Source organism: Podarcis filfolensis, assembly GCF_964270895.1.
Source record: "Podarcis filfolensis genome assembly, chromosome: 4".
NCBI classification, from domain to species: domain Eukaryota; kingdom Metazoa; phylum Chordata; class Lepidosauria; order Squamata; family Lacertidae; genus Podarcis; species Podarcis filfolensis.
In genome coordinates, this window is record NC_139607.1 from 25,232,026 (window position 1) to 25,245,347 (window position 13,322).

A 13,322-nucleotide genomic window follows, 5' to 3' on the forward strand; every position below is an offset into this window, starting at 1 on the left:
GATAGTTTTCACTCAGGTCCACATATGCAAATAAGGGATTGAAAGTGACGTTCAGTGATTGGATAGTTACAGAAAATGGTTACTGTTGCGTTCTAGTGGAGCTCTATATAAGCAGGCTGGCTGAACCCTTCAGTTCAGTTCTGTTCTGGCCTGTGAATAAATAAGAGCTGTTTGAAGAATCGCTGTGTCGTCTGATATGTTCACCGACAACTTAACACAAGGGATCTCGCTTGTTTCTCCCTCTGCAGCGGCATGAGGGCAGAGCACGATGGCGGTTTCACTCAGTGGTATATCGTTGGTGAAATTGTCACCGCTCCCGAGTTCCTTTGCCTCCAGCGCCCGGCCGCAGCTCGTCTTTCACTCAGCGCACTGGGCGCTGTTAGCAGAGAGACTCGGGAGGTGGCAGTTTCACCCATGATATACTGCAGAGTGAAGCCATCCTCATGGTCAGCCAGGCCTAGTGGGGATAAGGGAAGGAGCAGTCACAAAGATTGGGCGGGTGGAGAGAGGAAGTGGAGTCATTTCCACCACGTGGTTTGAGAGGGTGGGGATGGGGACAGGGTGTGTGCATAAAGCGCCGAGAGTGGTGGAAGCCAACGAAGATGAACGTACACTGTAGCTGCTGCTGCTTTTCTGCTGAGAAAAACTGCTCTGCCTCAGTGCCACTGAGGGAAATCAGCTGCCCTGGTCTCCCTCAGCGTGCCGGGTCAAAATCATTATTGCGGTGTGATTTCAAAACTGATTTTGGCCAATATATGGAAAAATCAGTGCCAAAACAGGCCATAAAATTTGTGATATTGCCATGCAAAAATGGCAACAATATAGTAGGGGGCAAGCAAGGGATGGGGCTGCAGACCCCCTGGGTGCATTTCCCAGACCCCCAGGGTTCCCCGGACTCCTAACTGGGAACCACTGTTAAAAACAGATCCCATATATATATATATATATATATATATATATATATATATTCCATTTCCTGTTTGTCTTCAGGTTTTGACAGGTTTTACCAACTCAGCAGGGGCTACCATGACTGCAGATTCTATTGAAAATGAAAGTTACAGTTATTTGTTGATTTTTCCCCATGATAGGGAATGGCATGGAAAACATCCGAATCAGTTTGGAACTGAAGTGAACTGGGAAACCTCTGAAGAGGTCCTAGTCAAATTGAAGGCTATTTTTACAAGACGCTGACTGAATCAGTGTCTGAACTGTATCCTGTGGTCAGTGCACACTTTTGATAATCACATCCTCCTAGATTTAGAATGCTTGCAACCAAATCGAAGACCATTAGCTACCTCCACTGCAGGCCTGGATGACGTATAAGCATGAATGTGTAACTGCTTAGAACCTGCTCAGAAGCTTTAGTGACTAAGAGGCATATAAATAGCTACAGTAAATAAAGAGGCATAATTATCTGGAGCAACTGCAAGGAGTGGTTATCACAGCTTGATTGAAATTTTACCTCAGGGAGAGAGTCAGAACTGGACCTGTAGCCTCCTTGGTAGGTCTGCAACTCAGGAAAGAAGGAAATCTTCAGCCTACTCCAAATTTAATTATTTGTTAATATTTTATTTTTTGAATTTGGTTTTTAAAGGCCTGTGTGCTCTGAGGGAAAAGGCATAAATGTAGCCTAGGCGAGAGAATTTGTGTGGAGGCCATTGATGGCTTGGGAGAACTGTTGGGTCAGCCCTTGCCAGTAGCCAAGGGAAACCCTGTGTGCCCTGAGCAGAAGAATGAAGAGAAGCCCAGACAAGGAAATTCATTTCATCAACTCATGGAGAGGCCACTAATGGCCTAAGACAACTCAGCTTTGCAACATTTTATTTTAAAAATACATTTTAAACTATAACCCAGCCAGTAGGCCTTGCATTTTTAATGTTCTCCCGTATCACAGATTGCATCTGAAAGCCCCATCTGTTTGAAACATGCCAGTTGTGTGTTCCTGTTCAAAGACCTCTTTGGTTCAAGGAACTTTGGGTGGTGGCCTGCAATTGCAGCATTGCCTGGGTAGCACAGTTGGTTAGAGAGTGGTGCTGATAACACCATGGTTGCAGATTCGATTCCTGCATGTGAAAGCTGCATCTTTCTGCATTGCAGCCGGTTGAACTACTCGATCCTCAGGGTCCCTTCCCAACTCTGTGATTTCTGTGAAATCCTTGAAGACATGTTCCGCTTTCATGGAACTGTCTGGCACTTTAATGTATATGCAGGGTATTGAGACCGATGTATACTAGGGCATATACTGGGGGCTGTAGCTCACTGCTAACTGCTTTGCATGCAAGAAGGCCCCAGTTTCCATTCTCAGCATCTCAAGGGATGGCTGGGAATGTCCCTTGCCTGAAAGGCTGGAGAGCTGCTTCTGCCAGTCAGTGTCAACAGAACTGAACTAGATGGGCCAGTGGTCAGACTCAGTAGCTTACCCTACGTGCTTTACACAATCAAGGATCCAGGTGTTGTTATCTCAAAAGTTCTTGGCAACCTTTGAAATAGGCAAAGAACTTCAGTGGGTTTTGCCCCCACTGTCTTTCTCTACTTTTATTCCATCCCATGGAAAGTGATGTCGAGAGCCCCTAATTCTGATTGTGTTCCCCCTGCCCTCATTTCACTCTCTTGACTGGATGTAGTGAAAAGCAAACAGTGCCAGGAGCCAGAAAGGACTCTGTTTTGTCGTCTTGCTATTCTCAAACTACTGCATTGGACTATATCACACAATATAACCAGTTATACTTGCTATCTCCTCTGTGTTGTTGTACTGGACAGCTCCTGTTACCTTTCAGTGGTTCTATGCTTTTAGGAAACTATGCATGACAATACTTTTTTGGAAACTTTTCAGCCCAACGCCATTATCCCGCAGAGTCTTTTGATGTTGACGGTGCTCTTGTACCACTTGTGGGTCTCAACCTTTATTCCACTTTTCATTGGTGTGCGGAAGGACAGCCTTCAATAGCTATTATTTGCAAAAAAAAAGTATTCTATCTCTTTAATGAAAGGAAAAGTCAATATAATGTATTCTCAAATGTAAATGCAATAAGGAATTAACATATAGCTCTGGTTGTGATCTATGACATTTGGCTTTGCAGTATTCATATATTGCACAAACTCTGGAATTTTCCCTGTTTCAGAAAAAAAATAAAATGATAGAACACATTGCGGTGGAGGGGGGAGGGCAGGGAAGTCTGGTCTATATGACTCTGAAATAGATACCTCTCTTTTTCTGCTTTTAAAAACACATGAACATCATTTATCCTGAAGCCGGTTCTTCATCATGTATGTCCAAGTCATACAGCACAAGGAGAAATGGAACAAGATGGCGGTTACAGTGGCAAGATGCAAATTTATTCGGGCAAAAGTAATAGGTGCACAATATCAAGCATGCTCAGGTTTGTGCCAAGAAAACTGTTTACGGATGAGGAATGGATGGGATGAGCTTTTTGCATCATACATGATTAACGGTTCTCTGAACTTCCATTAGGAAATCTATGTGTGATTTCCTAGCTGCCACTAAGAAATGATACAGACCACACTGCTGGAGCAGAAATACCCTGGCTCAAATGATAACGTAACATCACAGCAGCAGTGTACCCGGGAACGTGATATTCCTTAAAAATAAAAATAAAAAATGAAGGAAATAGACTGAAAAGTGTGGGGGGGGGAATAGTGATAGAGAATTCACAGACCATGTTGACTGCAGGCACCTATTTGGAGTGTTTCATTACGTCTTTAATTAAAATGGTTTGTGCTTCCTTTTTCATTTTATTCATTGTTTAGGTCTCTCTTTTTTTTTAAGCATGTGAATAACATTGCCACTGTTTTTCTTCAGCTCTCTCTATTTCTCTCCCTCCTGGTGTCATCGCTTGAAGCCAGGGAGTGTTAGAGCTGTGTTTTTCCTCTCCCCTTGAAAGCACATTTTAAAAAGGGAAAAGGAAAAAAGAAGGAAGAGAAGGAAAGGGAAGGCAAGAAAGAAGAAGAAATGTTCCTTTCTGGTATTCTCTGCAGTTAGGTCAGCAGGAGGCAGAATAGGGTCCCATTGAGAAGAACCAGCACTTCTTCATTAAATGCCACTTTAAATGTGGGACGAAGAGAACTCGCTACTGTATTGGGGCAGTGCAAAAAAAAATAAAAAATAAAAATAGAACGAATGAGTGTCTTAGTCCATGGGTGAACCAAAATGATAATGCAATGAATGTCACAGAAATGGATGTTGTTGAATGGCCTTTGCACAGCAGAGGTAGATCAAGGTTTATAACAAACTGTTTACTGACCATTTACGTTTAAGATCAAGAGAAGAGGTCAGTTGAACAAGAGCTCACCTATGTGCTTTCTTAGTCGCGCGGCTCTAGCAAACTCCCTAAAGTACTGCAGCCCAGTCCCCTTATTGCTGCATTACTTTTTTCCCGCAACAGACCAAAATGCTCTTTGAAATCTACATTCTACTATCGGTTAAAGCTTTCTCTCCCCCCACCCCCACCCCACCCCTAAATTTTCAAAGTATTTCCACAGTAGAGTTATGAGTATAATTCATATGAGATGTGCTCTTCCAGGGTGGGGGTGGGAAAATAAAAGCACCATTTTTAAATGCCAAGTAGAATACCTGTGTGTGCACATGTGCAGTAAGGGAGGGGAGAAGGGTAAGGAAAGAAACTGAAGCTGAATAATTCTGCATTTTACGTGCTTTTTTTGTATTTGCACAGGTCATTTTAAGATCCTCATTCTCAGTTCATAGCAAAACACTATCAAAACAAGAAGTCTTGCAAAATAGTTGAGCTTATACATCTTAAACAAATGCATTATTTTAACCTGCTAAAGCAGTAGGGATTTTTTTTTGTATTTTTTTTTTTTTGTATATATCTATATATATTTTTTGCAGAACTTCACAAACCATAAAACATGAATAAAAATGCATTATCAACACCGCAGTGATGAACAGAAACGTTTTCTTGAAAGGGCCAGGGAAGGATGGGGTTTTTCATAGCTAGAAAGTAGATAATTGGTTTGCTAAGAGAATATTTCCTATCTTTTTTTCCTTCATCTCTCAGCTACACAGCAAACAGCTCTAAAGTGCACTTTCCAAGTGTAGTTAGAGAACAGGAAGGAATGAAAAGTTTTTTTTAAAACAGCCCTTATTAACTTTTCCTTCCATTTATTCTAGTGTAAACTCTAAAAAGCCTTTTTAAAAAGCAAGTTCTCATACACTCAGCAGGTGATATGATTCTACAAAGAAAGAAATGGGGGGGAAAGACAACTGGATTATTCTATCTCCCTGCCCCGCTTTGACTACTCAGCCCAACGTGTTAAATTTTATTGCACACTCATGGAAATGGTTTATCTATTATGATGATTTTTAAAAAAAACAAAACCATTATGTTTTCTTTTTCAGCTGTGCTAACGTTTAGTTCTGCCTTCGCCCCCCCAATGTCCTCGTCTGCCTTTAGTTTTAAGGGGAATTTCATTAACATGTCATATTTAATAGACTGCAGTTTCATACACTGGATTGCTGCAGGAAACACACACCTTATACCAATGTTCCCACAACAAATGTGTGATGTTGGCGAAACACAACTGCATCTTTAAACACCAGTATACAGGCATCTGGGAACCCTGATTGGGGGTCAGAGATTTCCAAGAAATGTTGCTATTTAAACTAGGTTGGGTGTGCACTCATGTGTGATGTCCACACATTATGTGTTTTCTGGGGGGATTTGTGGAGAGATAATCAGAAACTGGTAAAGGGGAAAAGGAAAATCTTTGTTTTTTTGCTGAACCTCTTTGCTCCTATAGATTATACTGACACGTGCTGCTCGCATGACTGCGGCGGAATTAGTAAAACCGTAATTCACAATGAATGCCAAACTTCTACCGCCACTGTGAAGGCCTCTCTCATCTAGTCATCTTTGCTGAGCTCTAAACATGGTTTCGCATGCACTGTCTTCCGTCCCAGGCTGCTCCTGTTCAACTGACCAGTGAGAAAGGACCGGACTTCTTTGAAAATGGGAATTGGAGCAACAGTTTGTTATAGGTTTTGTTACGTTACAATTTCACTGTCCGATTCCACCTCAGAAGGAGAGCACTTCTCTTTTGCCTCCCCATCTCCTCACTTTGGGTTCCAGTCAGGTGACTTGTGCAACATGGGCAGAGGCTCATCTGAATCGTGTGCCCATTCATTGTGATTACACAGACAGAAAAGCAAGCGGGCATTTTCGGCTTTGGGGCACTGGAGAGGAGAAGGAGAACCATTTTTTTTTTGTGGTGGAGTAGGGCCGTTTAGGGGGCAAGGTTATTGTTGTTGTTTTTTCTAAAAATAAAAATTAATCCATTAGTTAGTTATGCCATGGAACCACAGCAGTTCTTTCCTCTAATAGAAACTGACAAGACATAAAAGACAGAACTATTGGATGAACACACACAATGACTAGAAATAGATAAGACAGTGAAAAGACTTAGTTTAGCTCTGAGAAACTGTCCAAAAAATAAAATCCTGTATTAACAAGTGCAAAAACAAAAGAAAGAAACTCCAAACATTAAAACACAGTGTATAAAATGGTGTGAGAAATTTAAGTCACCAGACAGCCTTTTAGTCAATAAAAAGCTGTATTTGATGTGTCCTTGTTTGGATTGTGGCCCTTCCGCTGAGTTTTACCCAGAAGGCCTTTGGAGGATTGAATGGAGGGCAAAAGGACCCAGTCTCTTGTGTTTGACTGCAGTACATGTGGGCCTGCTGTAGGCCCATAGGAGAAGATGAATTGGATCTTTTATTCCTCATTGGTTGAATTATCTTCCAAAGTTGTTATGCCGCCAAAGCCCAGTTCGGTTGAGTTCTGTGCTGCTGAGACTGTTAGTACTGTATGTAAGAGAATTAGTACGAGAACACACAGTTTAAGTCTGCTGTTACACAGTCTTGATGCTGATGAAACTGTGAGTGATGTCCGGTGACACATCGAGTCACTTGTTTTTATAGTCCCTTTGGATTGGTTATCTGATAATAGTCCCCATCTGACATCACAGCATTCTGGTTCTGCATTGGTTGGATAGTTGTCATAGAGCCCTGCAGGAAGGGGAAAAACAGTAAGTGAATTCTGGTGACTATTTCACACGATAAAGCAGTCTTCTGAATGCATATATTCAACTAGAAGGCTTATTGTAGTGTTACTTGATATGTATTATTGTATAGCTATTATTGTGTTGCATTGCTTTTCTGGTGCTGCAAACCATGCTATAATTTTCTTTATAATCAAATGGTTCATGACACAGTCTATGTGGAAAAGCGCCAGACAAGGTAAAGTTAGTAGGAATAAAAATAAAAATAAAACAATAGATTCCACCCGCTCCATCCTCCTTAAACTTTTGATTCTGTAGCTGCTTCATGTACTGACTATTATTAGTGCTGCTCCTTGTATTTATGCTTTTTGCTGCATAATTTGTGTTCGAATGCTTGGATCACTGTTGCTTTTACGTTTGCTTTCTATTTCCAAGAGGAAAATGAAATAAGTTTTGGTCTTGATATTATTCAGAAGATCACTTCACCTGCCACACCTATCCACTCATGATTACTTTTGTCAGGTATAGATAGCTACATAGAAAAGTGTTGCATGTACCGACAAATTTGTGCATGTGAGTTTTTAAAATAGGCTTGGGACTGATGCACATCTTATTTTCCTAACTGCCTTAAAGGAGGCTTCATGGCTGATTGTAAGAGCCTTCATGGTGGCAGATGATATAGATAGATGATAGATATTGCAGAAACCAAAGACAGAATCACAGAATTATAGTGTTCCATTAGGAACTTTTCTGTGTAGTCTTAGGGCTCATTCATGCTCCTCTTTCTCCCATGATTTCTAGACACGGGCCTGGTAATTTTTTCTTACGCTCTGCCCCTTTTGCAGGAAAAGGTGCAGTTTACTGCTGAATTGAAACAAACATCAACCAGGTTTTCTGAGTAGTGGCATTTGTTCTGATTCAGCAACAAACCATGCGTTTTTCTGGGGAAAGCTGCAGGAGAAAACAAAAACCCCTAGAAATCCGGGGACAAACAGAAGAAATCAGAGGACAGGGGGAAGTGTGGATGAGCCTTAAGCCTTTTTTTTCCTTCTCGATTTTGGCAGTTCCTCCCCACCCCCATTATATTTTATTCGGCTTCAACATTGTTAACATATACAATCAAAACCCAGTTTCATCTTCTGTCTTATTTTTGTTGACTTCCCACCCCATTTTCCATGGAGTTGTTTTCCCCCTTTGGTTGCACCCTATCTTCTATCTATTGAACCATAACCACGATATTGTAATCTAATTGCTTCCGTTGCTCCAATCCTGCTCACGAGTTCATCATACCATAATATTTCTTTAATTAATCCGAAAATGCATAAATTATTCCATAAGACACTCATTATTAGGTTCTGTTAATTTTGCCAGTTCTGCATAGTCCATTATCTTACTTATCCATTCTTCTTTGGTGGGAACAACTTCTTCCTTCCATTTCTCTGCATAAAGAATCCTAGCTGCTGTTGTTACATATATAAACAGCTTTAACAATTTCTTTGGGTTTTCTACCCTAACAGAAATACTTCAGGCTTTTTTCTCCCCCCCCCTTTTTTTTGGTATACTCATTCTGAACATACTTTTTTATCTCATCATGTATCATTTCCCAAAATACCCTCGCTTTCATGCAAGACCACCACTTCTTTTTGGCAGTTTGAACCCACTGGTGATGTAGCTTCCAATTCACAATATGTTCTTTTATGAGTAAACAAGTTCGCAGACGATTCACCCCACGCCTGGGAAGTATTAAGGTAAAGGGACCCCTGACCATTAGGTCCAGTCGTGGCTGACTCTGGGGTTGTGGCGCTCATCTCGCTTTATTGGCCGAGGGAGCCGGCGTACAGCTTCTGGGTCATGTAGCCAGCATGACTAAGCCACTTCTGGCAAACCAGAGCAGCGCACAGAAACGCTGTTTACCTTCCCGCTGGAGTGGTACCTATTTATCTACCTGCACTGGCGTGCTTTCAAACTGCTAGGTTGGCAGGAGCAGGGACCGAGCAATGGGAGCTCACCCCATCGCGGGGATTCGAATTGCCAACCTTCTGATTGCAAGTCCTAGGCTCTGTGGTTTAACCCACAGCACCACCCGCATCCCTCTAGGAGTATTAAGAAGCTGCTAATAAGTTACTGATTCAGTCGGAACTATTCACAGTTGAACCTTCTATACCACTTTACGTTATGTATGATTCTGAGCATACCAGCATGGAGGAAGAGGTTTTAATGAAATAAATGGGGCTGATTTTCAAGCAAACGTGCTGAGGATTTAGGTGTACTTATTGCTCAAAAGCCGCTTGAGGAAGTACACTGTTACACTTAATTCACTCCAGTGAACGAAAACAGCTGAAGCGCCAGAATGTTAGCCTTAGGGCCGCGTAGTTGTCACCATCTGTTTATAAGTTACTAAAAGTTCCTTTTCTTGTTCATTCCACTTACCTTTACTTCCTGCAGATAGGCAACAATAAGCTGGGGGGAAGAGTCCAAACATTTATTTAAAGCTACCTTCTATTTATTTGTTTTAATTACTGTTACATAATTTAGAGCTGGAGTAGGCAATCAGGCCAAGCAGGATCTACTGGAAAATTTCTGGGTAATTTGCAGTGGATCAGCAAAAGTTTCTGATTCCCAGTGGTTAGGACATTACATTGTGCAGACATTACTTTATAGTCAGCTTATATCATTGTAAGGTCTATTCACTTCTTGTACCAAGAGCAAATTCCTAGACTCAAAATGTGGTATGAAGTACAGTGGTACCTCAGGTTACATACGCCTCAGGTTACAGACTCCGCTAACCCAGAAATAGTGCTTCAGGTTAAGAACAGAAATAGTGCTCCGGCGGCACGGCAGCAGCAGAGGCCCCATTAGCTAAAGTGGTGCTTCAGGTTAAGAACAGTTTCAGGTTAAGAACGGACCTCCGGAATGAATTAAGTACTTAACCCGAGGTACCACTGTACACTGATATATAATTCTAACCAGATGTCTTTGGCACCTGACACTAGTTAGGAGATACTGGGGCTCTTATTAAATGTAACAAGTCTGAAGAGTGCCCCGGCCTCCTACAAAGTATTGAATTTGGACTTATGGTGGTTCCACTCCCCTTCCATGAAGCCGCTATATCTTTTAGGATGTTAAGGAAAGTGAAAAAAGGGGGTTAATTCTCCATAAGCTGACAGAAACGTCTGTTTGCTGCCTCGCTCAGCAGCTACCTTAGCACTTAGAAAAAAGAAAAATGATTTTCCTACAGTCATGGTTGTTTTTTTCAGCCAGAACTCAGTTCCAACACCTCTCAGGTGGATGCCATTGCTGTTACAGTGGTACCTCGGGTTAGACGCTTCAGGTTACAGACACTTCAGGTTACAGACTCCACTAACCCAGAAATAGTACCTCGGGTTAAGAACTTTGCTTCAGGGTGAGAAAAGAAATTGTGTGGTGGCAGCAGGAGACCCCATTTGCTAAAGTGGTGCTTCAGGTTAAGAACAGTTTCAGGTTAAGAACAGACCTCCAGAACGAATTAAGTTCTTAACCTGAGGTACCACTGTACTCGCACTTTGATGTGCTTTTGAACTGCTAGGTTGGCAGGAGCTGGGACCAAGCAACGGGAGCTCACCCCGTCGTGGGGATTCAAACCACCGACTTTCCGATCAGCAAGCCCAAGGCTCAGTAGTTTAGACCACAGTGCCACCCGCATCCCTATTGCTTATTACCCCATTCCATATAACAAAAAACAGGAAGTCGTTCAGTTTGCAGAGTTGCAATTCATTCGATGTAATTTAACTTGCTGCAGTCAGCTCTCGCCTTGATAGTTGACTGGAGAAGCAATTTTTTAAAAAGGAAATATTCAATAAATAGTTTCCAATTTATCATAAAGCTGTCATATTGCTTTTATATAACCTCATGGCTTTCCTCCCAAATAATGCTAAGAGTTGTAGGCCCCCTACCACCCCCCCAAAGAGCCCCTATAGTTTTCAAAGTTTCCTGGAGAGAAAAATGACTATTAAACCAGTTAAGTCGTTAGTGTAGCTTGTACCCTCTGAATATTTCACAGTATCTATTGAATATGGTTTGAAATGTTTATTGGTCTCCACTAGGTGTCCCCAGTTACCTATCAAACATTACAAAAAAATATAGCAGTGGTAAGCCATGCATAGTTCACAGAATTTGAAACACAACAATTAAATATCAATAGCACTTTGCTACAGCATTTGTGCAGTGTCTTGCTCACTGGCTGTAAAAAAAACTTTGAGACTGGCACTCTGCAATCTATTGGCTCAAATTTCAGGAGCTGAGTTTAATGATTGCACTGAGACATATCTTTGTTTTATATTAGAGCATATGACATTCAACAGTTACATAAAATTAAAATAACAATAAATACTCAGATAAATGTTTATGAATATATGTTGTATCAAAGTGTAAATACCAAAGGGAGCAAGCGAGGCAGAGGTAACTGCAAAGTGTTTGAGGCAGGTTGCAATTAATTTATCTTATGTAGACAGCCCTGGTTCCTTACATGGCAAGTGTGCAAGAAATGAGGCTGGAGATGCCTTTACCCAAGTAAGAGATTTTGCTACATATTCCTCTTGAAAGCTTAGCTAACTGGTCAATTGAACTGCACTTTTAGGGAGATGGTGCATAAACTCCCAGGCAACTTCAGCTTCTTCTATGGGAACTTTTATGTGGACCAATGTCTCTTGGCAAAACAATCAGCAGAGGGAATCTTTAGCAGAATTGATGCTTTGGAAAAGGAAGTGTCTGGTTTGAATGCCATAATTGGTACACAGGTTGTGTTAGTGGAGACAGGAATTCTGACTGTAGCCCCACAAACAGGACCTACCAAGCTGAAGTTGCGAAAGGTTTGAAGGTATATCAAGATGGGGATAAGTCTCTAGCTACTGAATCTGATAGATGTCATTTAATTGTTCAAGTCCCTATCAGGATTTGAATTAAACCCAGAGACCTGTTTTTACACCAATATGAACTCAGGAGATGGACCAAATTCTTTTAGAAAGAGGTTCCCAGATGTTCTACCGGTGGTCCTTCAAAGGTGGCCAGTGAAGAAACCCACCAGAATAATGCAAACAGAATCTGAACTGCAAGCAGGAATTCAAGCCTTCTTAGTAGGGACTTCCCTGAATGTAGGAAATGGTTTACATTGCAAATATCTGTCTAATTGTGATTAGAGAGGCAGTATTGAAGTAACCTTTCGGGAGCCATATGTATGGGATAAATTTTGGTCTCTAATTCATGATTGCTGGTTGGAGAGCTGTTAATCGAATTAAAATGTTGTTCAAATAACAGCCCCACCCCCATTGCAAGTTAGATATCGGTTCCATGTAATTATTAGAAAAGGGAACTGCAGTCTGGAAAAGGCAACTTGAAAGGAAGGAGGAAGAAGTTCTTGAGCCATAGCTCCTGTCTTTGTCACCTATCTTAATAAAATCTAAATAAAGGGCCTAAGAAGTGGGAGCTTGGATACCTTTATATTATTTGATTCGGCAGGAGATTTTTTGATAGCAGATTTTGGAATTCAAAATAATTACGGTTTGCCAGCACAAATAAAAACTGAATTAGGAACCCTGTTTTAGTGTATAAGCAACTACCTTCCCCCTACGGTCACTGACCACCAAGATTTGGTCAGATTTAGCATCCCTACTGGGGCAGATCAGCCATAAATTCTCCACAGCATTTATACTTCTTTGCAGGGATTTCAATGCCCGAATTGTTGCAACTTCACAGTGCCTCTTGCTACTTTTAGGCCTAGGCTATTTTACGAGCCTCTCATTGCTCTTTGGATAAGAATTATAACACACCAGGCCTGAGATTGTTGGCATTTGTATTCTAGCATAATTTATATATCCTTCATAGGAGTCCTGTAGACATTTCTGTGAATAGGTGTGTCAGTCTAAACCTCTTCTATGGTTTATGGCATAAGTAAGAAGGTTAATAATAATAATAAATTATTTATACCCCGCCCATCTGGCTGGGTTTCTCCAACCACTCTGGGCGGCTTTCAACAGAATATTAAAATACAATAGTCTATTAAACATTATAAGCTTCCCTAAACAGGGCTGCCTTCAGATATCTTCTAAAAGTCTGGTAGTTGTTCTTCTCTTTGACATCTGGTGGGAGGGCGTTCCACAGGGCAGGTACCACTACCGAGAAGGCCCTCTGCCTGGTTCCCTGTAACTTTGCTTCTCACAGTGAGGGAACCGCCAGAAGACCCTCGGCACTCTAAGGCACTGGACCTCAGGTTGACATGAGATTCTTCATAATGAACCTTGCTTGACCTTGGT

General features: G+C 41.5%; 1 protein-coding gene across 2 annotated transcripts in view; it reads right to left on the bottom strand.

The window, feature by feature from the left end:
- Positions 1–1,758: 1,758 nt before the first annotated feature.
- Positions 1,759–13,322, bottom strand: part of NALF1 (NALCN channel auxiliary factor 1) — a 340,027-nt gene continuing 328,463 nt past the window's right edge. Inside the window, exon 3 of one of the 2 annotated variants that reach the window (XM_083610940.1) lies at positions 1,759–7,042. In XM_083610940.1, coding sequence (XP_083467066.1) covers positions 6,750–7,042 — 293 coding nt within the window. In that variant the 3' untranslated portion in view covers positions 1,759–6,749. The remainder of the gene's footprint in view (positions 7,043–13,322) is intronic. The other variant, XM_083610941.1, reaches the window with a different exon arrangement.